Source organism: Heliangelus exortis, chromosome 4 (genome assembly GCF_036169615.1).
Source record: "Heliangelus exortis chromosome 4, bHelExo1.hap1, whole genome shotgun sequence".
In the NCBI taxonomy this organism is placed as follows: domain Eukaryota; kingdom Metazoa; phylum Chordata; class Aves; order Apodiformes; family Trochilidae; genus Heliangelus; species Heliangelus exortis.
Genome location: NC_092425.1, coordinates 26,232,497 through 26,259,126, shown reverse-complemented (window position 1 = coordinate 26,259,126; position 26,630 = coordinate 26,232,497). Strand labels below are relative to the sequence as shown.

The window sequence follows — 26,630 nt, the reverse complement described above, 5'->3', positions numbered from 1 at the left end:
GTTCCCTGAGACTTTTTTTTTTCCATTTTTGAAAACGGGGTTATGTTTCCTCTTTTCCAGTCAGCAGGAACTTCACCAGACTGCTGTGACTTTTCAAATATGATGGACAGAGGCTTTATAATGTCATCTGCCAGTTTATGGGCATTATCCAAAATCCTGCAGGTAGTCCTGATACCAGCTGCACCAAAACTGCCCTGCTATGTTCTCATGGAGGATGAATGAACAAAGAATCAAAAGAGCAATAGTGAATTATGAATTTTTCTGGTTTTTTTTAAAAACATTCAAAATTAAAATTACCACTGTATCTGCCTATGCATATTCTAAGAGTGATGGTTTAAGATACTATTTGAGAATGCATTAGGGGATATTGCAGAATTAATTCAATGTGTATAATTTAATATTTTATATATAATCTAATATTTGATTTAGGAGAAGGTATGAAGAAAATAGTTACATCATAAAATAGGATTTTCAGAGCACTATTTGCACACACAACAGATCAGAAATGAATCGAGAGAAATATCCTACCAAAGTCTATATAGATGTCTTCTTCTTTGAACAGCTACATCTAATAGGTAGAAATGGTTACATTTAAATAATGCTTAAATTTAACTTAAATAAGTTTCCAAAAATATTTTAAAATATAAAAATTGTAATTTATCTGTGCTTACCCTTTAAGAGTAGATGTTTCAGGACATAATATGCAGATATTTATGAAATGAGCCTCACACATACCCAGCATGCACAACAGATTCTCAAGTCAATATTCTGGCAATGCTCTTTCCATCTAGTGAAATCGAGGTAGCCATGGACACAGCAGGTAGGAGATAGGGGAGCTGCTGGACATTCATAGTACTGCTCAGATAGCAGCTGAACAGCCCTAAAGCCCCACCTAAAGCTTAGTCAGGGCTTTAAATATAAAGCTCTATTAATGTACAAATTTGTACTTGTACTGTACTACTGACCAGAGTGGCCAATAAAAATAAGCACAAACATCTGAAAAGACGACTCCTTTAAGGGTATTAATATATCAAACCTCAAAAACTCTTGTGAAAACTGAGGCAGAATGTCTTACAGTTTGATCAAAATGTGAAAAATAAAAATTCAGCTCAGGAAAGACCAGAGCTATACACCACTTGTCTCAGCTTCATTGCTTCCAAGATGCCAGTGATGCTCCACTCACCATCTTGGCAGTTTCTCCAGGATCAGCTGAATCTTTCACAAGAGAAAGACTGATAGAATACTCTTCCTGAGATGAAGATATTTTTCTGAGGGTATTTTTTTTCTGTCTGTTTGTTGCTCCACAACTGCAAAAAAATTTCAAGAATCTGAGATGCAATGTGAGCTACAGACTGGATGACTCAGTATCAGCTTCCTAATGAGTATCCTGGCACTGACTACAGATACTGAAAACACCCATGACACTGTTAACACTGGTGGTGATGAAACAAAGTCTGGGGCATGGGGATTGACAATTCTGCCAAAAAAATGGAAGAAAAGAGGAGAGACTGTGAACTGCAAGCCAATTTGAACATCAGTCCCATATTCAAAGCCTGGATGGGTGATCAAGGTTGTATGCAGGTATCTGGGCATCCCTGAGCCTCAGCTATCCAATGAAAGGTCTCCATCCCAATGCACCTTCCTGACCTTTGAGGTCTCCTGGTGCATAGAGGTGACTTCCCGTACTAATAATAAGGAGTGGGAAAGGTAATCTGCCACCTATCTCAAATAATAGTTATAGAGCTACTAGTGTACTTAGAGCAGTAACAGTCATAAGGCTATGTAATTCCTTTTACAAGAAATGATCCTTTTTTACTCTTTTACCTATTCATAAAAAGAATTGCATTAACTGACTCAATTTGGTTTTGTTTCTGCTTTTTTTGTTTGGTTGGTTTTTTTGTTTTGGTTGATTGGTTGGTTGGTTGTTTTTTTGTTAACTGCCTTTAACGTGATCACCTCGTGTATTTCCTCCCTAATTCTCCCCTCCCGCGGCGGAGAGCAGCCCGGGCGGGGGGCTCCGACGGCACCTCCGCCCCTCCACCACTTCAGGCAGGCACCTCGCTCAGCCCCGCCGCGGTCCCGCCCCCGGGAGCTGCCCCAGCCTCGCTCCTTTGCGGGGGGAGCGTCCCGCAGGGGCAGACCCGGGGCCCCCGCCGGCAGAGGGAGGGCGGGCGGGCCGGCCTGGGGCGGGGAGATCGGCGGCCCTGCCTCTCCCCGCGCCGGCGGACGGAGCCTTAAGGGCGGCTGGCGGCAGCGGGGGTCCAGGGGGTGTCCGGCGGTGAGCGGGACCCCGCCGGGGGCCACTGCCCGGGATGCCTCCTCCCCCGCGCCCGGAGGCCCCGCGCTGCCGGCGGGCAGCCTGCCTCGCGCTGCCCCGAGGGTGCCCGGCGTGTCGCGGCGGCTGCGGGGCGCGGGGGGCCGGTTCCCCGGTTCGCTGAGGAGCTCCGGCGGGGAGGGGCCGGGTGGCGATGTCCTCGCTGGTGAAGGAGGACCTGGCGAAGAAGCTGTTCGACCCTCGACGGCAGAGGCTGCACGAATTCATCGAGGTGGAGGGCTCGGGCGCCCAGCGCTGCTACCTGTGCGCCGCAGGTACCGGCAGTGCGGGAGCGGGGGGCGAGGGGAGGTGGGCGTCGGGACCCGGGGGTGGGTGGGCGGGTGGGTGCGGGAGCGGGAGCGGGGAGAGCCTCAGCCCGGGGCCGCTGCAGCCCCTGACCCGCCCGCAGCTCCCCAGTACGGCACGGAACCCTGCTCGCTGTTTCTGCGCTCCCGCAGCCTTCAGAACCGGCGTTTTCTCCCATTTCTGGCCGAACTTGAGCGTTAATATCAGCGGGGAAACGTGGGACTTCCACCACCACCGGTGCAAGGTGTCAGGACATGGCAGTGCCTGATCTGCTTGGAAAAGAGCAATACCTTATGACAGTTCCAAACAGCGATGTATTAAGATCGTAGGAAACATTTGCGATTTTTAGAGCTTTTGCACTATCCCTTGCCTCTGCCTAGTGTCCTGCGTAGTCTCCTGATTGCTTTGGTAACAGTAAACAAGACCTATGGTTTGAGTAAGTAGCTAGCACAAACTGTAAGTAAAACACGATTGCTGTGAGTGGTACTCTTAATTGTCTGTCTCTTTACTAACTTTGATTTCAAGTGTATTTGTTTCGTAACATTTTTAGAACAAGGTTTCAGAAAAGCTAGTTTGTTTGCTTTTTAAAAATGTATTTCGCAGCTCTGAAAGATGGTTAAAAAGAGAAATACTCTCAGTCATAAATCATTAGGTTGAAGCTTTTTCTACTCTGTGTCCTCTTCAGGTACAAAATGCATATAGCAGCTAGAAATTATCCATGTACTTGAGACACAGGTTGAGTTAGCATCCAGTATGGGATGATGTCAACTGTATTGTGTGACCATTATCTTTGTAAATATCTGAAGTCTTTAAAATATTTGTTCCCCAGATTCCTGGAAATACTGAGCAAGCTATGTTCCTTCTGCTCATGTAATTTTAGTGGAACAGGCTTTGTATTTTTGAGCTGTAAAAGTAGTTTTAAGAAATGGAGTCCTGAACATCCTAGAGCTCCTAAATGTACAGAAATACCAACCTGATTCATAGTTTATAAAGCTATCTGGTAGACGTATGCTTAATTGCATGTGGTAGATCTAAATTGTTCACAGAAAACTTCAAAGGGAAAAAGATAATAATATTATATTGCTTTAACATCTTTACTAAAAAATTCTTTTTAAGGTAGAGAAGATCAAGCCACTACCACTAAGAAAGCTTCCAGTCACGTTAATAGATATACAGTCTCTGAAGACATAGAAGAAAATTTATCTGGAGTATAAAGAGTGACTCTCTCCAGTACAGAATGTGAAACTCTCTTAATATATTCAGGCACAGTCGAGTAAGTGGTGAGCAGAGTGGAAATCTGATTCTGAAAGATGGGTTTCCTCCAGCTGCCAGCAGATACTGTAATCTGCTGTAACTCTGTAGGAGCAAAACACATTATCTAAAAATCTTGTCTTTGCAATACGACCTGAGTGTTTTCCTGTTGATTTCCAGTTACCATAACAGACAAGAAAAGAAGTCAAACTGTGTGTAGGCAAAACTTCAGAAGTCCGTGTCTTTTGAAATCTTTATTAAAACAAAATCTTGGTGTGCATAATTGAACAATCTTATTTTTGTACTGTATGCCCAACATTATTTTTCTTCCTTTTCACAATAGCAGGTCCCAGTTCCTGTGTGAAGGCAATAATATCCTTTCACTAATGCTTTATAAACCCTGGAAGAACATAAAGCTGAAATGCAACCTCATTCAGGGATTTTCACAACCCAGTACTGGTATTCCTGAGAAGGACAGTAGGGATAACATTTTACTAACAGACTCTGAAAAAGATGTTCAGTCTATGGAAGACCTTAAGAAAAAGTTTGTGGTCTATGAAGACATTGCTGTAGCCATGCCCTCCCCAAGAAAAGGTTTCAGAGTTTAATAGAATGTAGTAGTAGTTCTGACCTCATGTTCTATATAAAAAAATAAATTTTCTTCAACTCTGTCAACTAACTATAAGAACAAGCAATATACAAAATACATGAAAAATAAAGAAAGGTATTTATTTTTTAGTTTTAGTTTAAAATAGTCTGCCCAGGTTTCACCCCGGGGTGGGACACGCTCCTGTTTTCATTTTTCTTAACACGTGTATTCTGTCCTTAGGCCAAAGCATTTCTGTTCCTGCATGAGTAGCAGAGAAGTGGCAGTGTGGGGGCCTGGGGGGCAGCTAGGCCATCCCTTTGCCTTTCTGATAGGACTGGGGACTGTTGGGGTTGGGTTTGGTGTCTTTTGTTTTAACTCTCAAAGCAGACAACTTACTCCCTCAAATACAAAAAAACAAACACAATGGGAGAAACTGAAAGTATGCAGAGAACTTTCTAAGATGAGCCTACTGGATTTGCTTCTAAATGAGAACCATTGTGACTTTTCTGTAGAAGATAATACATTAATGTTTCTTTGGTTAAAAATCATTGTGAAACCATGATTGATAGGATCAGAAAACAAAAAAAGGCAGCAATGATTTGTATTTTCCAGCAGTCTGAAAGTTTAAAAAACAATTTTACCAAATTGTTCAATCAAATGATACACTATGTTCCTTAGCACTGGAAAGGTGGTATATCTCCAGTGTATATCCTTTGATTGTCTTTATTTTAATAACCATTTTTTAATAAACGGGTGAGGTGTTTTAACAGGAATAAGATAAAATTAGTCAAGTTTCACAATGAATTTTCAAAAATTCAGGCAGCATGTGGAAAAAAAAGAATTTTGCTCCTTCATCTGTAGCCTTGTGCTATGATGTGAGAACGCTCCTGCCAGACAGAGGTGACATCTCTCCCTTATCTTAGGGTACCAGATGGCTTGAGGAAGTGGCCTGCTCTGCAGGCATCATGCTGGGTGTGTGAGAGGCTGCCTGGGCTCCAGTGCTTTTCACATTCATTATTGTGTGCCACAGAAATCCAACCCCATCCCCTTCTTAGCACTCAGTGTAATCAGTTAATAATGGGAGTTACGGCAAAGAGTGTCTTGGTGTTCTTTTTACTCTCATTTCCTGCCTAAGTCTGAAAATAGTCATTCCTACAATGGTAGCACTGAACAAGTTGAAGCTTTAGGAAGTTTTTTCAGTTTTATTTTTTGTTAAGTGTCCCACTTACATATTTTACCAGTAAATAGGTGTTTTGCTTTAATAGTGAATTACTGGTTCAGATCCAGTGCCAGAATTAGGCTTTCATTGTGCTGCTGATGAATTCAGATAAAAGGCTTTCGCACAGACAAGATTCTCTTTTCACAGGACAGGAAAGGTAAATCCTAAGTCTACTAAAAGCTGACAGGTTTCATAGACAGAGAAGATGGTGCAATTCCTGCTACTGTGGCAAAACTAAACCATTAAGTCAAGCATAGCCCTATACAGCCCTGCCCATCATCATGGAAGTTATTATCTGAAATGTAGTTTCATTAAGTCTTTTATTACTGGAACATTTGGGGAGTTCATGCCTGCATATCTAAACTTCTTTTCTTTTTGCAGTGAATAAAAGTGAAGAAGTAGAAATATGTATGGTTAAACATTGGCGAGTGGATCGAGAGGAAAAATATGAAATTGTTGAAAAGTGGCTTTTGAGAGATCTGGAGATGATTGATGGAAAAGAAGCAGATACTGTAAGTGTTGTGTATTATTAAAATACATACAATAGAGCATACTTTTCCTGTGTTGTAGTTTGGGATACAAGCATTCACATGCAATTAAAATGCATTATCTGAAAAATAAAGATATGTAAAACTCAAAATAAATCAAACCTCCAATGATTTTGGTTTTATTGCATGTGAGAAGCTTCACACTGCATTTGCACTGTTGCAGTGGGGAAGGAAGCAGAGATTTTCTTGTTTGTTGTAATCTTCATCTCTCCGGTTGAGATCTGAGGGAGAAGTGGGATGGTTTCTCATTTCATCATAACTGGAGATAAAACTTCTCCACCTGCAGCTCCCAACATAAATTGGAGTTAATCCTGTAGATTTAAATGTGTATTTGAAAGCAAAATTTCATGAAATATTTTTATGGAGACTCTGACCCTGTCATTTGAATGTATGAACTTGTTCTCTGTCTGCCAAAGTCAGTGTGGGGAAAAGAAAAAAAATCACACAAATGCATTTTTTGATGTACCAGTTTATGAAATGATGGCTCTTTCACAGAGCTGAATCTCACATTACTTGGATCAATTAAATATTTGTATATTTTTGTGTGTAAATATGAAACAGCTTTGGCTAGATCTGGCTGTCCTTACTCCTAAATAAGTCAAATCTCTCAGACACTACTTCAGAAAGGCAACTTCAGAGGCTGCAATAGTGTGATACTGGACACCAAAAGAGAATTAAATTCTATTTTACAAAAGCCAGAAGAATATGCCAAAGATGTATGTATGTATAAGATATTTTAACAGATTACTATTTATAGTTTTTTATATATATATAATTATGCATAATAAATGTGAATGCAAAAGTGACTTCTTTGCCTTTGAAAGTGCTGTCAAATGAACATAAAAGGGAATTCATTACATTACAAAAAACACTACAATATCCTAACAAAAGAGAAATCAAGAGCCCACGACAAGTTTCAGAGCCTTGTTCCAAGGAACATTACAAACTGTGGCTGTTTTCATTCTGTCCTGTGAATGAGTTTAAAACTAAAAATCTGGGAGATGGAGGAGGGGAGCTGAGCTTCAGAGGATCCCTGTATCCTGTGAGCTCTTTGCAGTTTAGGCAAGAGGGGGTAAAGAACCCAAAACTAAGAGCTTGGACAAGGTATGTGAAGGATTATCTTGCTTCTGGAAATGTTCTGCCCCTTTCTTAGCCAAGGCTGCCAGAGGATTTTCTTATCACTTGCCTGCATTAATTTATTTTAGCTTTTTTTTCTAAAAAGCGTTGCACTAAAATATCCTTCATAGATGATTCAGCCTTCCACGATGGGGAAGGTCAAAATCTGTCTTACTTTTGGTTAAAGAAAAGCCTAAATGAACCTCAAGCTCATACTTATAGGGTGATTAACACTGCTATAAATATTTATAATAGTTACTCATATCCATAGAATTCAGCAGAACCTGGGCACTGTTAGGATTAATTGTGCCAAAGAGACAGAAAGCAGAGAATTACAATTCAAGCAAGAAGGGCAATCAATATTCTTCTGACAGGCATATATAGTTATAGTCCAAGGCAAGTGCTTTTCATATAGTGTCTTTTAGGCAAGATGACAAATTGGTTCATTTGAAAACAACATTGTATAATCCAAATAAAGTGCAGTTTATTGCTTGGCGAAACTGAAAATTTTAGTCCTGCAAAAATCCTAATGGCAAAAATTTGCAGCTAATTATAAACTGCTACTTTGTAAAGTTTAAAAAGATCCTTAAGAATGAATAACAGAAATATGCAGAGTCCACCAAACTCAGAAAAAGTCCAAAGGTAGCTGGGCAGAGGCCAGCAAACTGGCATTCTAACATCTGTAATGAATGTAATAATTTAATTCTCTTTTTTTTTTTTTTTTTTTTTTTTTTTTAGGATAATCCATATTTTGATATGCACTTCCACAAAGTCTACAATCTGGAAGCATATAGTTGTGCATCTAAATATACTTTTGCTCGAACACTAAACAAACTGAATGAAATGTACCTTAAGAAGGACTTGAAAATTGTGAACTTTGATGACACCTACCTAAATGATGATTCAATCTGGTCATCCAACAACAGGGATTGCCTGGTACTTTTGAGGATATGCTTCTATGCTTCCAACCTTTTATGTCTCTCCCTGTGTCCTTTGTCTTAAAGATGGATTTTCTAACTGTAAAGTGACTGGTTGAATTTCACTGACCAGCATTTCATAGATTATCTGATGAAAAATATAGTGATATGCAGCATCTGCTTTTTAATTTTACATATAAGTAAAAAACGGACCATACATTTTACAGAAATTATACACCAGTCATTTTTAAGTATTAGGAGGGACTCACTCTGGCAAATACTTCAATCTATATGAGAGTCTTAACATGGGACCAGTAATGCTGATGGTCAGTGCTGACTGCTTATGTAAGAAGAGTTCAGCATTTGCTGATATGTTCATGGAGGTATGAATTATCTTTCATTAATAACTGGAAATATTTTAAAAGCATTAAGACCCCTAGCAGTTAATTTGTATCCTGAAAGTAGAAAAAAAAAAAAAAAAAAAAGGAAAAACCAATCAAATGAGTTCCGTATGAGAATGATTAACATTTCCATTTTCAAACGTGTTAAAAAAATAGAACTACATTGAAGAGATCACACCTACATCAATACAAGAACCAAGCCTCATCCTGATGAACTCGAAATACCATGGGACCAACTTTTCACCTATGCAGTTATATTATTTTTCCCTCAGAATACTTAGTGCTCCCTTTGGCCTTCCCATTATTTGTGGTATAGTTTCAGAAACAGAAAATTATTTTTCTTAAGAAGAATGCTTTACTTGTCAGACTTTTCAGAACTTCTTCTCTACCTCTGGTCCAAGAGTTAACAAATCACTATGTAAACAGTAGTTGGCTACTACAGTTACTTTGCAGGCAAGTGACATTCTTTTCAAAATTTAGAGAATAATAATTTTCACCAGTTTATAGATAGGTGTAATCATCTTCAGCACACTGCTTAAATCTGTATTAGTACTTAAGTGCATTTCACATGGGGTGGAGTATACTGATGGCCTTGGAACATCTCACCTGTAACAAAAAATAATATCTGGACCTGTGGCATTATTGTATTATAGTAGAAACGAAACTGGGAATGAATTAAAGCTGTATTAAACAACACCTGGAGAGGAACAATGCTGACAATGAGAAGCACAGTGGTACTACCCAGGGTCAGTCAGCTTATCTGGCTGGCTGCTTTTCCCATAGTCAGTAAAGAAATGCCAGCCTAAAAGTCAGCTGGGGAAGCTTCTCAGCAGCACATCCTGCAGGATAAAATTTGCTTTCTCTTTTGACTGTCAAGAGAGAGCAGGGAGCCTTAGCTGTGGACTGAGTCAGCTACGTACCTAAAGCTGAGTGATGTAAAGAGCTCCTAGGAACTCAGGAGCTGGTTGATGTCCCCTCTCAGTACCTGCCACCTGGGGTGGTCACACAAGAGTGCTGTGACTCAGATTTCTTCACTGTCATCTTTCACATGTACCCCCACCTTTGAAAACATTTGTGTAAATGTACTTTGCATTAAAAATTGAAGTAACATATAAGTGAGAATATATTTGAAGAAGTGTATAAAATGTACAGCTTTATATTTCACTTTTTAAATGTTACCTTACTGTCTGTATATAGGAAAGGACATCTGATTAGGCAATTTACCTCAGAAGCTATATATTTATTCTAGGCACATGCAGCAAATTGCATTAATTCTAACCCAAATCTTAGTAACTCTGTATATCTTGACAGTTGTAAGGCAGTTTATGTGGATAACACCAATCTTCTGGAATTCATAAGGCCTTAAGCCTTACATTTGCCACCTAGATCCCATTAGAGAGCAGGGCTGTGTTTCTAGTGAGTTTTTATGAAATGCAGTCATTTTTTTCACAATGTCTTTGGGATAATCCAGTGCAAGTCTGTGTGTTGTAACAGTTGATCCATAGCTACAAGAAGTGTTTTGCCCAGCATCCAGGTTCCACAAAACCATCTTCAACAGCAAGTACAATGCAGAGTGCTGTTATCAATGATACACCATCTGGTTTGGACTGTGTATTGATTGTAGAGGTCACAATGTTCTCTGTGATGTTTACAAATTCCTTTCTTAATAGGCACAAGGAAATATCTTCTGAGCAGAAACACTCTCATCATACACCTTGTAATAAAAACATAGAACCAGTAATTATAAGCACTTTGGAACATTCTTTTCAAATAAAGTACAAAAATAGTTAGTTCTCAACCAGTAATTGTGAATATAATGTTAGAAACTGTGTTAAAAATGACTGTAATGTTCAATCATATTTAATGGGCTTGCATCAGTAGTTTTCATCTTTCTATTCTTGCACTGTATAAATATGAAAGTAACTATATTAGAAGACAAGTAAAGAAGACAAGTAAACCTGCATTTTATGTGGAATAATATGTAATTAAAATCTGTTTGGCTTTTCTTCTGTCTGAAAGCATTTCAGACATGCTTCACTAAGCTATCAGACTAAACAAAAAGAAAGGAGAAAAAGGACATTGTCCATGCAAGTTATTTCAGTTGTTATTAAAAGGAAAAATAGGATAAAATGTATAAAAATCTTTACGGACCTAATCCAGGGACTCCTTGCATTTACATAGTTGTTTGTAAGATATCAAATGCCAAACTGACCTGATCACAGTATGGAAAGTCTTTGTCCTTAGGTGTGGGAAACTGTCACTTTGCTGTTAGTAAAGTACAGCTGCACCACAAGAGACAGAGAATATGCTCAACTATACATGGCACAGACCTGACAGACTAAGTAACCCATATTTTGATTAATGCAGAATTGTTTCCTACGTGGCATTTCCTGACATCTGATGTACAGAATGTAGTTTGAAACACAATATCTGGGGTTTCACCTGCTTGCCCTGGAATACTTCACCAGAATTGAACAGGAAGAAACTTAAAGGAGTAAAGGATTATCACAAACACATTCATAACATTCTTTCAGGAGGTTGGAATGATGAATTGAATTAATCCGTGGGATTGTGAATATAGTGTGGATTTTCTTCAGAACAGAGGAATTGTTACCAGCCATATCTGTTCCACAGAAAAAAATATATGGCAACCTGAAAATGAAGGAGGCTGATAAAGACCAAAAGCAATTTCATGCTCACTTGGTTAAGAGGCAAAAAGAGAAAAGAGGCTATCATAAAAGACAGGTGATGTTTTATTTCCTAAATGTATTTTTAAAAACTTTAACTAGCACCAGAATTAAGAATACAAGGAAAATTATGACAAAAGAATTTGAGAATATTTTGTATGTAGCACTTGTCAATACTACATTTACCTTATTCTATACATTTCCTTCAGTTCCATGCTATAAAAAGCATTTAATATCATCATTCAGGTAAGATAGTTCTGTCTCAACCAAAAATAGGCTGCTGAAATTCCACTGGAGGTCATGGATTGAAGATAATTTTCACTAAGACCTGTGACCTTCTATTTGAAAAAGGCTCTTTTCCTGTGTGTTTTTCTTTAATGGATAACTGATCTTTTCCTGCATCTTAAATTAAGTAAATGCAGATCAATGGAGAATTTTAAAAATAATTTTGGAAATGAAACAGCAGGGAGACAGTTCAGAGCTGTGCCTTCTGGGTGATTTCTCATTCTTCTTGGCCTGATTTTGGAGTCAAACAGAGTAACCCATTTCTTCACAGCTGAAGATCACACTGCTTTCCCTGTTGCCCACCTATTCCCTAGTACTTTGGGCATATAAGTCTATCTTCCTCTAGGAAACTGGGGATTATATTATGTAATTTGTAATATGTAATTTAAGACTATTTTGTCATGAGTTAAAGTCAGAATTGGAAGAAAAAGGCCCTCGCTAAGGAGCATCTGGGGGAAGCTGAAATGGGAGGGTAGAGGATGGCACTGTGCATCCTGGAAGATGATCTCATGTCAGTTGTAACACATTTAACCATATTTTAGCATTAATAAACTACATTTTGGGGAGGTTTTTTGCCTTCTAGCAGAATTAACAGCTAAGACAGAAAAGTAGAAGGGCTTTGACTAATAACAAAAACAACTTCATGAACCTTGCCCAATTTTTTATGGCTGCCTTGTCCAGTCTCTATAGATCTAGCCAGAGAGTTACATTTTGTGGCTTAACTGAGAAATTACCAAACTGTAACTTCTCTTTTAACCTTGGCCCTCATGAATGATACATTACAGAAGTACACAGCAAGCTTTGCAAGTCAGAAAACAGATGTACATTCAGCAAGGCTCTTGGGCAGTAATGTTTAATGCTTTCAGTCAAGTGGAAAAACAATACAGTGATGATGAAATCACAGTTTTGAATGTTAAAAAGTCTACAATTTGGCAATTTATAACTGGAAAATTAGTAATTGGAAAATATGTTTTTTATTATTCTTTATTGGTCATGGCTTGGCTATATATATTTTATCAGCTATACCCTAAAGGCATGCTGATGTATTCATTAATGTTCAAGTAATCAGTAATTATTTCAGTCTTTCATTAACTCTGAATGCAATCATTGAAGAAATATTATATTAATTTGCATTAACAATGCTAAGTATGGGTTAAGTGTATCGATTATCTGGAGAACCTCCGTCAAAATGTTTGAACTGGAAGGTTCAAGTTTGAACTGGAAGTTCCAGTTCTCACTAAATTCAGCAGCAGCTCCAAGTAGCTACAGCCAGGTCTGGACATCATTTGTCATGGTTAGATGCCACTTCCCAAATTTCAGGATCACTAGTCACAGAGTAACTGTTCCCTCTGAATTATCACTGGCATCAAAGACCTTAAGTTACTAAGGGTGCTTCTACTGAGGGGTAAAGCCAAAATCTGAATTTTTTTCACAGAAATTACGCTGGTCCTGATGCTGTGGCCAAATTGAACTACAGCCTGAAGAGAGAGACTTCTTTTGCCATTTCTAATCCTCAGATACTGTCATATTGTAGATGCGCTGTATGAACCTTTCAGCCCTGCCTTTATTTTGGGACTACACTTGTCTTATAAAAGACATAAAACTTAGTAACTCTGCCATGAGATCAGATGAGAACAGACACATTAGGTACAAGTTGACAAGGCAGCTGCTTTGCTTTTCTTGGGCAACCCATGTTGTTTCTCTCATGACATTTTGCTGTTCTGTTACAAACTCTCTGATGGCAAGTGTTGACTCCTCACACTGACCTGTAAAACCCTTCTTGCAGGCTGCAGCACAGAAAGATCGTATTTGGGCTTTTTTCCTTGCCTTTTTGTCTCGGACTTGCTGCACGGCAGGGTTTTACCTAACAGTTCACAGCTCCTGGAGGGAGCTTCCTCCCCTCAGAGCTGGGGGTCTGTGGGGGTGTGTGTGGAAGGGTGTGCCCTTATTTTTCCTTCTTTTTTGCCCCTACTTGCAGCAACCCACCTCAGAGCGGGGCGGGAGCCGCCACACCCGAGCACAGTGGAAAGAGGCAGGGCCACCCTCCGTCACCTCAGCATCCCCAGACAGCCTTGGGGCGGATGGGGGTCTCTCCGCCACCAGAGAAGCTCCGGGGCCTCACGGGTCACCGCCTACCGTGCCGCCAAACGTCAGACCCGGCTATAGCCGAGCTCCCTCCGGAGGCTCGTACTGCCTGGGCCGGCCCGGCATTGCCTTTAGGGCCCTGCGGGAGGAGGCAGCCCCGGGCCCCTCCGCCCTCACACGGCGGCCCCGGTGCCGTTAGGGCCGTTACGGACGGTACAGGCGTTACGCACACTGCTTCCGGCAGGGGGCGCTGCACGGGCGTGAGGACTTCCTAGTCTGGCGTCTCGCTGGCAGCGTCACGTGAGCGGAAGCGGCAGCTGTGAGCAGCGGAGGGGTCAGCGGCCGCAGGGAGTGCGGTTCGTGTCCCGGGTCCTGTCCCGGCTCCGCGGTGAGAGCGAGGCGGACCCGGCACCCCCCTCCCTTCCCCCGACACGCGTGTCGGCGGCTGCCGCTCTTTCCTCCGCGGGCTGGGTCCCACCTGTCGCCCCGGGGCGTCTTGGCCGTGGCTGGGCCGCCGGGCTCGGGCTGGAGCCGTGGCGGCAGCGGAGGTGTCTGCCGGCCCAGGGTGTCTGCGGGGCGGCTTCTGCAGGACTGGCAGGTGGGAGGCGGCGGAGCCGGTGCCAGCCGGGCCCTCGGGAGGCCGCCGCTGGTGTCAGTATCTCTCCTGAGTTTCCCTGGTAAATGAGTGATTGATCTCTTGGTCGCCTCCTGTCTGTGGAGGACGTTCCCGGGGATGCTGCAGTCGGGCTGCGCTCTCGGGTCGTGTTGTAGCCTGATGGGATGCAGCAGTAGCGTGTTTTCCTGTGGAAAACATGTTTTCCTGTGGCGGGGCTCAGCAATGCTCACTCGATAGCTCTTCCGAACTGTTCTGTTGGTTCCTTCCCCCTCATTTCCTGGGCAGGCCGTGTCTGTGGTGAGATAGCTCTGATAGATTTCATGGAGCTGAGACTTTGTGATAGTACTGGGGAAAAAACCCAAAATAATCCAACAATCCATACAGCAACATCTAAAGGGATTTATTAGAGACTGGCTTGGTCTTCGCTCTCTTGAAGCATTTTTCTGAGGAAGCAGCTTTGTCATCAGCTCCTTGTGCTTAATTCTGTGTTCCTTTGGGACAGCAGGAGTCACATGTGGGGAACTTAGTGGTGTCCTTTGTCCTGGCGTATTGTGAAGGTCTTGGTGGTTGTGACTAAGGGGCTTCTGTTGGTAAGAGAAGTTGGACTCTATGTCAGAGCAAGTATTCGATTGCAGGTTTAGCGTGTTCTGTTTTATGGGAAAGGGTTTTCTGCACAACCTGGACAACTTGTGCTATCACTGAAATAGGAGAGTTAGTAAGCTCTGTCAGCTTGTGATTCTGAGCAGAAAGTAAAATCCTAATCAGGAAGGAAAGGAGATACTTCTGAAATACAACAGGTTGGTGGTACTTTGTGTGTTCATCTTATGTACTTGTTGAAGAGTAAGAGGAATGACAGCCTGATGCAATTTGGGAAGCAGAAGCTGGGCCCAGCATTTGATGAAGATGGAGGAAAGCTGTTAGACATTGTTATAAGGGTATTATATAAACAGCACTTTTATGGGTGTCCTGAGCTCAGTACACTTGTCAGTACTGATTCCAGCTTGATACATTCATGGCCCTTGCTCAGAGCAATATTTGAGCTTCTGTATTTAAATAAAAACATTGAAACTCTCTTTTTAGTCTACCTAGAACCTCTATGTAGTATGAGGAACTGTTGTGAATCAGGTGAATATTGGCAATTTCTAATTTTCTGGAGCCTGGTGGGGCTTTTGTTTCAGTTTTGTATTATTCCTTATGCGATTGATCTTTGCAAGCTTGAGTATTGGATGGTGTCCCATCTCCACCCACACTGGATTTATAGTAACTGGTGGGGACTAGACCATGGTTTGCTAGGGAACCAGGTGATGATACTGAAGTATTTCTTGGAAGCTGATGTCAGAGTTTTGTGACTTCCATAGAATTTCATTCTTGTTTGGAGCACAATTAATTTAACGCTGGTGTTATTTTACCTCTGCAAATACTTCATCCTCAATGAGAGTGCTAGAAGTACAGATGCTTTCCTCTGAGCATGTTGCATACTTACTTGAAGGCACTGCCAAAGGAAATGGGAATTCTCAGTGAATGTTTTTAAACAAACAAGTTGCTAACACATCCCATGAATCTGAACAGGTTTCTTTTCTTACAACCCCTTTCTCTCACCCTTTACTTTCTCCCACTGCTTGCTGCTATTACTGCAGAGGTGGATTACTTGAAGTGGGGTCCCTGCTCTCTACCTCCTTTTAGGTTCCTCTGCCTCTCCCAGATCACCTGAAAACCCTATTCTTAATGAGGGGGGAAACTAGAAAGTTGACTTCTGGGTGTTGTTAGGAAAGTACTTTTGCTGTTAATTGGAGATGCACCTCATTCATGCAGCCTAAGGCTCTGATTTGATGTGCAGCTATGTCACTGGCATTAAGCTATAGCTGCCAGTGTACCTCAGGTGTAAAGCTCAGTCTGCTGGATTTCTTGTTAGAGGCTATGAAAGTGAATAAGTAATGTCTGTTTACTATCATTCAGCAAAAGTCTGGCTTTTTTAGCATTTGGTTATAGGGTCTGAGGTCATCGCTTGAGTCCTGGAAGAAACCTGTTGATTTTTTGCTGTTCCTCGCACAGTTTCTCTTTTTGAAATGTACTTCCTCTATTAGATAAGAAACTCCATAATTAAAATAAGTGTTCTGTTTCCGAGTTCCACTCCATGCAACTCAGAAAAGGCAGCAAACTATTAAAACCTAATGGACTTATCTTTGCATAATTGTGTTATTATGTTGTGGCCTTTTCAGACCTAGACAGCCTAGAAGTCAAACTTCCTACCAGCTATAAAGATGTATTTCTTTATTCAACATTACTATAACAACTGCCAGATCCTCATTTGAGGTTAAAGAGGAAGAACAGTCTGTTACATTTAATAGTATAGCTGACAAAAGTGGGGAAACAGATCTTTGCAAAACATTAAAACAGAGATTTGTTGCCTTAGGTGTGTGTCTGCCCAGCTTGTGTCTTCAGAACCTTTTCTGTTATAAGGAAACTTTTGTGAAATACTTCAACATCCAGAAGATAAATCTGACTTAAGAAAAAATATTAAATTTAGTACATGGATCCCCTACAATGTCTTATGTTTGTATTAATAAAAAAAAAAAAATGTAATGCCCACTTGCTGGGTGAAGTTCAGCTATAAAGCTATAAACGTGGTGCCACTTGTGTGGTAATAATAAGTTTCTAGTAGTTCCCCAGGAACAGGAAATTATGAATTTCAACAGATAACCACCACAAATGTTTTTTATGGAGGTATGAGCCTGGGAAGACTCTCTGATCTAGGCTGGGTTTTTTTGTTTGGTTGGTTTGGGATTTTTATTGCCACCAAATAGAATGTGATGTACTTATTTTGCTTTAAGAAAGCTGTATGAGCAGTGTGCTTAAGAATACACTCATAACATGATATTTGTTATTTAGAATTTTTCTTATGATACCAACTGAGGAGGGAGTGAGGAAGCATCCAAGAGCACTGACCCTGAATAAGAATTATTTTTCCCTTTACCAGAAGAGAGTTAGGATGTGTATGTGGTACACTAAGACTCAAAAGTATTAACGTTGGACTTAAAATTGTGACATCTGAGTGGTGGGCTGATAAAGTATGTTGTATCAGCCATTCTAGAATGTATTCCAGAAATCTTTCTGCAAAGCAGGAACCCAGAGACATATTTTTCCCCTATAAATGGAACATTATTTCCAGTTGGTGTGCCAAATGCATAACCTTGGTTTGATGAAAAAGTCCTGAAAATTTAATTGAAGGTTTTATTTACATTTGAAGAATTTTGAACTCTGTTTCATTTCAGGTCATCACTGTAGGGACTTTAGTTTCACTTTCTCCATTCTGTCAAATTTTTGTGGGGTTTTTTTGTTCACATGTCTTCACAAAGATATTTTTTTTTTTTTTTTACCAGATCAGTGGCATTCATACCTCTTCTAAAATTCCACTACTTAGGCTTTTCTTTTTTTCTCTATTCCCATTTCAACTTTTTTATTAACACCTCACATTCTACTTTACTACTAAGAATGTTCCCCATTAAACTGGGCCGCAGGATCATCTTAATGTTGATACAATTACAGTTGTTTAATGGAGTAAAATAGAAAGCTTTATCTTGTACTTTTTCCTGAAGTGGGCTGGTCTTCTACCTATCTGTCATGCTTGTATAGATTAAGATTTATTACCTTACCACTAAAAGTTAATTAAAAAAAAACTGTAATTGCTTGAAGTAAATGATTGGGTCTATTTTGTTTCTGAATATATGCCTGATTTTGTTATGACTTCTTTCAGCTGAGAGAAAATGACTGCAATCAAGCATGCTTTACAGAGGGATATTTTCACTCCCAATGATGAACGCTTGTTGAGCATTGTGAATGTGTGCAAAGCAGGCAAAAAGAAGAGAAACTGCTTTCTGTGTGCCACAGGTACATAGTGATACTATTCCATATTTCTTGTCTTCGCCTTTCTCTTAGCTTCATTTAAAATATTTATTCTTGCCCCTTGTACAACAGGTGCTTTCCATTTTTAATGAAAAAATCAATTGTAGCTTATTCTTTCATTGTTGCTTCCATTAAAAAAAGAAACACAAACCTGTACTTTTAGTTCCAGCTCTCAGTATAATTTGAAATGAAATAATAAATATTTGTGTTGGACTGGTGTGCTTTTGAAGAAGGCTCTATATAGTGCTTAATTAGGCTGATCAGCACAAAATAAAATGCAATGAAGAGTGCTGTTTAGAGTCCAAGGCAGAGGACTCTGGAAGGGCATGATGAGTGAACTGAGTTCTAATGTTCCTTTGAGTGTGTATGTATTATATTATGGTCTCTTAAAAAAAATCATGTGTTTTGGGTTAACAATTAAATAACTTGCTAGAATTTTTCTTTTTTGATTGAAGAATCTCAGGAAATATTTCAATTCTGATTATAATCTCTAAATACCTCTGTGCTTTGTCAGTTACTTGACCATGGTCTGAGGTCTGCTGCACCGAAGAAATACCTGTAAATTGGGTTCATTACTTCACAAGCTATATAGAGATGTGTATCTGGTTGACTGAAACTAAGCTGTGGATATTGTGGATGAGAATATTTCAAAGGGTCTCCTTTAATCAGATAAATTATCTGTGGTTTGAGATGTCATAATATTTATTTCAGAATTTGAAATGCAACAGAAACAGATGTTAAAGTAATTTGTGTGTTTTGAAATTACTCTCTTACTTCATTTAATAGTGACAACGGAACGACCGGTGCAAGTAAATGTGGTAAAAGTGAAAAAATCTGACAAGGGAGATTTCTACAAAAGGCAGACTGCATGGGCACTTCGAGATCTTGCTGTTGTTGATGCCAAAGATGCTGTTAAAGTATGTGTAACTTTTTTTTGGTTGAGTGCTCTGCTTAGAACATTCTTCTGGTTCCAAGTTAAAGTTAACTTCCTTGACACTGAGTGCCTTGAAGCTTAGATTGGTAACACATTATCTAGGAATTGGTATGATGCATTCCTGTACTGGTAATACCTGCATCTTCTTCCAGCTTTTCAAGCATATAGCCCTGGTAAAGTGAATAAGAGTAGTCTAGATATGCTTGAATAGCAGTATTCTGAATATCTGCCCTATTTATTGCAGTGGTCTCTCAGTGACTGTACAGTGTGTGTGCTAAGGAAAAGTACATTTTTGTTTGTTTCAACATTTATGTAAATTTAGTAAAAGCTTTGTGCTACTTCAAAAAAAGGTGATCTTCTTACTAATGGCATTGAACTATATGTAGGTCTTATGTTGGGACACTTAAATCATTCTTAAGAGTAGCATACAAGCTTTTGAAGGTGAGCTCTTATCTGTTCTCCAGTTCGTTACAGTGGCCATTTGTTGGAAAACATGCAGTCCTGAGGGGATGTCCTTTTCCTTAGAAAATATAAACCTAGTTTTGATTATTTAACTTTGTTATAATAAACTAAGACGTACAAGTAGGCAGAAATGAAAATTCCTTCAGTGGGCTTTGTCTGGTTTTATGTTCTGTTAACTGGAGATTTGAAAGGATAGTGCAGAATACCTGAAGTTAAAAGATCTTTTATTTCTCCCTTCAGATGTAAGTTAAATATGTTTTGTTATATCAACTATCCACGTGTTTGTTGGCTGGTTTTTGGATTTTCCTTGCTGTTCTTAAATACCCTGTTGGAGAATTGCTTCTTTCAGGTTGAGGTTCCATTTAAAATTATACCATCTTTCAGGGCTTTTTCTTGCAAAACTGATTTTGGTTAGCCGTTTTCATGAACATGCTGTAATGTATATGCTACTCTAAAGAGTAATTTTGAAGTTTTCTTTTTAAAAAACAAACGTTGAATTCCAAACTCTCATATTAAAAAGATAGAATTAAAGCTGACAGGTGCCTGATGTTCTGGTTTCCATATGCAATCATGTGCAACTCTTTCAAAACAGACCTTTCCTGCACTAGTTGTCAGACAGCTTCAATTTTATGTAATTCTACTCTTTGTTTAGAATCTTATGCTAATTTTAAATAGAAATAAATGCTACAGAAAGAAACAGAACTGCTTTTATAACTGCAGGAAATGCCATGTCCCACTGTGTGCAGTTTTATGTGCAACCTGCTTCTACAGATACAAGGAATATAAGGAATAAGTAGTAGCAGTAGAAGTTTTTATTATGTAAGAACTTAACAGATATTTGAGGCAATAACAAGGCTGGACCTTGTAAAATGCTTGGAATATGATTTAAGCAGACTGTTGCCAATTACAGGCCATACTGGGTTCTTAAGTGGCTGTAGACAGGAAAGTTCTGTGTTCAGTTGTTAGCATAGCAATATTCTTGTAAGGCAGTAAGTCAGGTTGAAATTTTTGGTAGTATTTTTTTTTACTGTTAAAATACCAAGTGGTCTGTTCAGTTCAGTGCTATTAAGTACTATCATATCTATAGGATATGTAAAGTTCTTATCATTTTTTTCCTTTCTTATTCCCCCAGGTCTCCTTGAATTGTGTCATATGTTCAGTATGTTGTCAGTAATTTCAGCTACAATTTCTAGTTTCAGAAGGCTTACACAAGGCATTCTGAGGACAGACAGTGCTGTCAAATGCTTCTTAAAACACTTACAGATCTCTGTGTTATTCATTATTGTTGCCTTATTTGGCTTGACAGAATACTGTCTCCAAAGTGTGGACTCTAGTTTTTCACTTTCTATGTTTTAGCACCATTGGGGATGTGCATCTGGGTGCCAGTGTTGCTGTATCAGCTTCAGCTTGGGATTTGTGTAATTTCATTTTTATCCTGTCATCTCAGGAATTAAATAAGTAATCAGTCTTTGCTGCTCAGGGAACTCATTTGACTGCTGAGCCTGTAACATATCTTATTTATTACAGGAGAATCCTGAATTTGACTTGCATTTTGACAAGGTGTACAAGTGGGTTGCAAGCAGCACAGTGGAAAAGAATACCTTCATTTCATGTATCTGGAAACTCAACCAGAGATATCTTAGAAAGAAAATTGACTTTATTAATGTCAGTTCACAGCTTTTGGAAGGTAAATTTCTACATCCATATGCTAAGCATAAAGTTTAGTAATTGCTGATGTAAAACAGACTATAGAAACTAATTCTAATCCTGGTGTTTTTCCTATTCAGTTTTATTGTTCTAGATTTTCTAAGTCTTCAGATAAAGAAGGTGACTAGATAACAGATTTTCTCTTAGAAAATTGAGAACCTACTCAGATTACTTCATTAATTAGGATCTAAATATTTGTAAGCTTATTGTACTTCAAAGACATTCTGTTTTTTTAACAAAATAAATTTACCTACAAGATCTGGTCTATCTAAATGTGTAACAAGTCTGCTTATAGTCCCGTTTTCAGTTCCTCACAATTAGAAAAATGCTATAAAAATTGACACTTCAGTAGTATGGTGTAGTTAAATGAGGTTTTATATGAAATCTCTATTTTATAAACTGTGAAGCATTTGTTAAATTCTGTTAGATCCTATCACAGTTTGTATGACTGTTTAGTTGCTAAAAAGGTTTTGTATCTTGTTCGTTCATGCTGTATTAAATATTTTTACAATCATCTTAAATATTTAAATACAGTCACCTTAATAGTGAAAGCCTGATGAGTTAGCATATCTTAGGTTTAATCTCTCAGAATGGTTGAACTGTTGATGTTAAATACTTGACTGGCTTGTGCAGAAGCAGGTGAATTAGAAATGAAAAACATTGAGGAGAGCATTTCAGTATTTTGGTGTTGACTGAAATGTGCCTTTAGTCAACCTCTAACTTTTCAATTTCATGCAATATTAAAGCATTCAAACTTAGTGCCACTTAAAAAATATACACACTGTTCATACTTGTCTAGCTAACATTCTCTGCTTCCTTTCCTCTGCTTTTCCATACCTTTTAATTCTTCAGAACTGCCTAAAGTTGCAGAAGGTGCGTAACACCTTTTTACTTTATTCTGCTTTGTAAGCATTTATTCTAAAATAATATGCTTTTTCCTTTTTTTTTAAAAAAAAGAACTAGCGCTTTGCATAGTTTGGGAAGTTGCTACAGATAAGAGATGTTTTAAATGTCCTAAACGCTTTCTTGCTGGAATGTAGACTGTAAAGTTAACTTAAAATCATGTTAGCCTTTGAATACTTAGTTGAATTAAGTAAGCACTGCCATCAGAAATCATAGTTAATGAAAACATTGTTATATAATTTTCACCTACTTCACTACTGGCTTTCCTGCTGTGAAACTTCTCTCACGCATAAAGATTTTTTTTTCTTCAATAATATATTTTTAAATCATCCTTTATGCTCTGTCTACCAAAAGACTCTGCTTCTACTGATCTTCTGCAAACAAGTCTATTGTAACACTGTAATATATTCTGATGTTGATTACCAGTGTGAGAGGTGAATTAAGTGAGAATATGTTCATCTGTACATGCAGTAGAGGAAGTGGCTATTTGTATTTTGCTTATGTTGCACAATTTGGGAAATATCACTCTTAGGATCCAGTTCTGGAAATCTTAATGAAGCCCCTAGAAGAGTGAGACTTGCAAAAAGTGTATGTAGGTAGCATGTGCTTGTTATGAAAGTTGTTTAATGGATTTAAAGATACTGGAATATTCTTAATTTCTGTTAAAATGCTTTGACTTTCTGCACTTGATAACACATTTTATTTCCCTTCTCTGCATAAGAATCAGTTCCAAGTGGTGAGAATCAAAGTGTAGCAGGAGGTGATGAAGAGGCTGTGGATGAATACCAGGAGCTAAATGCAAGAGAGGAACAGGATATTGAAATCATGATGGAAGGGTGTGAATGTGCTATTTCTAATGCTGAAGCCTTTGCAGAGAAGTTGTCAAGAGAGCTACAAGTGCTGGATGGGGTAACCATTTCTTCCAACATACAGTGTGCTAGCATGTTGAACTGTGTTCATTGGTAGTGACTATGGAGCATTCTTTGAAAAGGTAGCTAATATGATTGCTGCATATTTAAATATAAATGTGTATCTGCTCCTAAGTAGAGCTACATCCTGTCTCTTAGATTTTAAAGATCTTTAGCTTTGATCTTTACCTTCCAGTCCTTCTGGGTTTAGTTACAGGCTTTCAAATTAGTAGCTAAGAAAAAAAAGGAGGCAGTCTGCATATACATTTCATGAAGGCAGGGGTGCAAAGAAAGAGAGAGAGATGTCCACAGATATGAACTCTTATGCCTGAAATGCTGCTCTCAGTGTAACTAGGAAACTGTCTTAGTCTGGTAACATTGTAATATTTGGCTGTGTGTTACTGTAACTGTAGTATATTGCTTGCTATTTTGCTTTTTAAATAATCCAGCATTCTACAGGTAGCTTAGAAAACTTAAGGGGACACAGTCTTAAGCAAAGTCAGCAACCTCAAATTATCAAGTTGTATGTTTCACTTATATTTTGAAAGTGGCTGTTATCATAAACATAGCTGATCTACCAACAGAAAATATGATCTTCTCACCTAAGCTGTTTTTCTGGAATTAAAAATGTTTCAGTACAACGGGGATTCCTGTTTTCTTTTTATTTTTGTGCAGATCAATACTTCAGTTCTAAGAAGTTGAGCAAAGTTTGTTTTATATCTTCTCTGCATGAAATAAGGAGGTGTTGCAGACTGAGGGACTGCTGTGTTCAGTAATACTTCAAATGAGAAGTACTACAAGCTTATATTATTTCATTTCTTTTATCAAGAGTTTTAGAAAGCATTTACTAGACACTAATGAAGACAGGGGAGATCAGAATGCTTTTGTGATATAAAAATACATCTTAAAATGTTGTGGCTTAATTTTCTGTATAGGCAAATATCCAGTCAATTATGGCCTCAGAGAAACAGGTGAATATCTTGATGAAGTTGCTGGATGAAGCTCTAAAGGAAGTTGACCAGATTGAGCTAAAGCTGAGCAGTTATGAAGAAATGCTTCAGAGTGTAAAAGAGCAAATGGATCAAATTTCAGAAAGCAACCACCTCATCCATCTGAGCAACACAAATAATGGGAAGCTGCTGACAGAGATTGAGTTTTTAGTGGTAAGCATTTTATTGTGTTTACTATAGTTGTTCATACCAAGTATAAATTATTTTATTTTAGTTATAAGATTCTAAAATATGAGGTTAATTTAAAATAATGAGTTTATCTTTCTGTTTTATTCTTGCTTTAACTTCAGTAACCTTATATAATGATGGAACTGTATTTGTCATTCTTGGTATGACAAACTAACCTGTTTTTGGCTTATGGAGAAACAGTGGAACAGGCTGCCCAGGGAAGTGGTTGACTCACTTTCCCTGGAGGTATTCAGCAAACAAGAAGTGGCACTTATGGACACGGTTTAGCAGATGATTTGACAGTGTTAGGTTAATGGTTGGACTCGATGATCCTAAAGGTCTTTGCCAACCTAAGTGGTCCTATAATTCTGTGATTCTATGAGAGTATTGTCTGTTATTTTGTAGAATCACATGGATTTGGCTAAAGGTCATATAAAAGCCCTTCAAGAGGGAGATCTGACATCTTCTCGAGGCATTGAGGCCTGCACTAACGCAGCAGATGCCCTTCTGCAGTGCATGAACGTAGCGCTTCGTCCAGGTAATGCCTTCCTTACACTATAGGCTGACACAAAAGGTGTGTGTGTGCCTTACCAACTACTCTCAGATTTTGTTTCTCTAGAGAGAATTCTCACCTCGGGTTCATTTGGTTCCTACATATGATATTTTACTGTATATTTTGTACTCTTTGAAGTTCTTTTTGTTTTTAGGACATGATATGCTTCAGGCAGTGAAACAGCAACAGCAGCGGTTTAGTGACTTGCGTGAGCAATTTGCACGGAGACTTGCCAGTCATCTGAACAGTGTGTTTGTCCAGCAGGTAGTGTTTCTTAGGTTTTTATATTAAATTTTCAGTTACAAACTTTTCCTGAGGAGGAAAACAATCCACCTAAAATGGGGCTTTGTTTGTGATGTAATCGGTAAACAAATGGACTGCTAGAGGCAATTCAGGCATATTACTAAGCATACTGAACTTTAGTTGCCTACAGAAGCCTCTTACATTTAAAAAAACCCACTTCTCTTAATGGGTTTGCTATCTGAATTGTGTGCTATGTAAAGATTTATTTAACTGTAAGGCTAAAGTAATTGAGGAGAAAAAAAAAATTGACTTTTTTTAAGGGTGTCAGAGGCTGTGGTCTGAACTTCAGACAGTTCTTGTGGTCTGATCTTCAAAGGCCTTACAAAGTAAAATTTCTAAACCTCGATTTTTCAAACTTAACATGAAATTTTCCTGAGTCTTGTTTCTAAAAAGCTGGAGGCCTTTTGTAAGCATCAGGGTATTTTTTTTTTTTTTTTAATTTCTGTATTTTTTATCTCCAATTAGTCTTCTAAGATCTTCCTTCACCTCTATAGCAGGTCCCACTCTATTTCAGTTCCAGTGAGTACATTGGGTTTGATAAAAGCTTTTCTAACTAATTTTTTGAGCTTGACTTACCTAACTAGTAGCTGCATCTTTGTCTTTACAAGAAGAAATTTATCCTTACCAGTTGCAGAGCATTAGAATTATGCCCCTCTTGCTTCCCTTATTTTTATCAGCCCTCAAGCTTTGTTTATCTGTTTAGGAGCTAACATTTCTCTGATGTGATTTTCAGAAATTGCTAAGAGACAGACTGACATGTATGTGTGAAAAATATTTTCAGGAAACTGTAGTATGTGTACAACTGTACAGACACTGCAGTTCTATGAAATTGTAATATTTGTAAATAAAAAAAAGAATCAGTTTGCACTAACATGTATAAAAAGGTTTACAAGTTTTCACTTTTATGTATTAGTGTGCAGAAAATGTAATCAAGTTATGCTGGATAATTGGATAGGAAATTGCATTTGAGAGTGCATGGCTTTTTATGGCAAAGATAAGTGTTTCCTCTGTTTTCTTCACTTCACAGAAGAATCTCAATTCTTCAACATGTTAAATTTCTATTTTTAAGAGGGTATGTTCCTCCTGTTACTTTTCATATTTTGAAAAACTGAGGACGGACTGTGTTGTGGCCTCCAAATGAAGGAGTAGGAGTTACACTGTGCAAGTCCTGTGTTAATGAGTTAAGGAAGTTTTGAATATTGGACTTGGGTATTAAGGAGTCTGTTTAACAGCATGCCTTTTCTGATACCCTATTCTGATGATTTTTTAAAATGGTTAGGAGCTTATTACTTCTATGTGTATTAGATGAAATATGTCTAACGAAGCTTCTCAGTACTGTATCAAGAATGCTATTACCAATTCGCAATTATAACATGGATTTGTGTTTTTTGTTTTTTTTTTTAATTCTGGTACTTATAAGAACCTTACATTGTCTTTCATACAAC

At 38.7% G+C, this 26,630-nt stretch overlaps 2 protein-coding genes across 15 annotated transcripts in view; both read left to right on the top strand.

Annotated features, from left to right (window-relative positions):
- Positions 1-2,209: 2,209 nt before the first annotated feature.
- On the top strand, positions 2,210-10,459 carry EXOC1L (exocyst complex component 1 like). 2 transcript variants are annotated; one of them, XM_071743504.1, is made up of 4 exons: positions 2,497-2,589; positions 2,724-2,864; positions 6,061-6,191; positions 8,082-10,459. In XM_071743504.1, exons 3-4 carry the CDS (start codon positions 6,090-6,092, stop codon positions 8,343-8,345), a joined length of 366 nt encoding a protein of 121 aa, XP_071599605.1. In that variant the 5' UTR covers positions 2,497-2,589; positions 2,724-2,864; positions 6,061-6,089; the 3' UTR covers positions 8,346-10,459. The 2 variants fall into 2 exon arrangements, with proteins under 2 accessions (XP_071599604.1, XP_071599605.1); XM_071743503.1 differs by lacking the exon at positions 2,724-2,864 and having other exon boundaries at positions 2,210-2,589.
- A 3,557-nt stretch (positions 10,460-14,016) lies between these two features.
- The window catches only part of EXOC1 (exocyst complex component 1), a 29,582-nt gene continuing 16,968 nt past the window's right edge, over positions 14,017-26,630 (top strand). For 3 of the 13 annotated variants that reach the window (XM_071743493.1, XM_071743489.1, XM_071743502.1), the window contains exons 1-10: positions 14,261-14,395; positions 18,089-18,222; positions 19,024-19,154; positions 21,161-21,320; positions 22,193-22,213; positions 22,965-23,152; positions 24,087-24,314; positions 24,735-24,867; positions 25,037-25,146; positions 25,651-25,704. In XM_071743493.1, coding sequence (XP_071599594.1) covers positions 18,099-18,222; positions 19,024-19,154; positions 21,161-21,320; positions 22,193-22,213; positions 22,965-23,152; positions 24,087-24,314; positions 24,735-24,867; positions 25,037-25,146; positions 25,651-25,704 — 1,149 coding nt within the window. In that variant the 5' untranslated portion in view covers positions 14,261-14,395; positions 18,089-18,098. Of the gene's footprint in view, positions 14,396-18,088; positions 18,223-19,023; positions 19,155-21,160; positions 21,321-22,192; positions 22,214-22,964; positions 23,153-24,086; positions 24,315-24,734; positions 24,868-25,036; positions 25,147-25,650; positions 25,705-26,630 lie in introns of all 13 variants that reach the window. The other 10 variants (XM_071743491.1, XM_071743490.1, XM_071743499.1 and 7 more) reach the window with 10 other exon arrangements.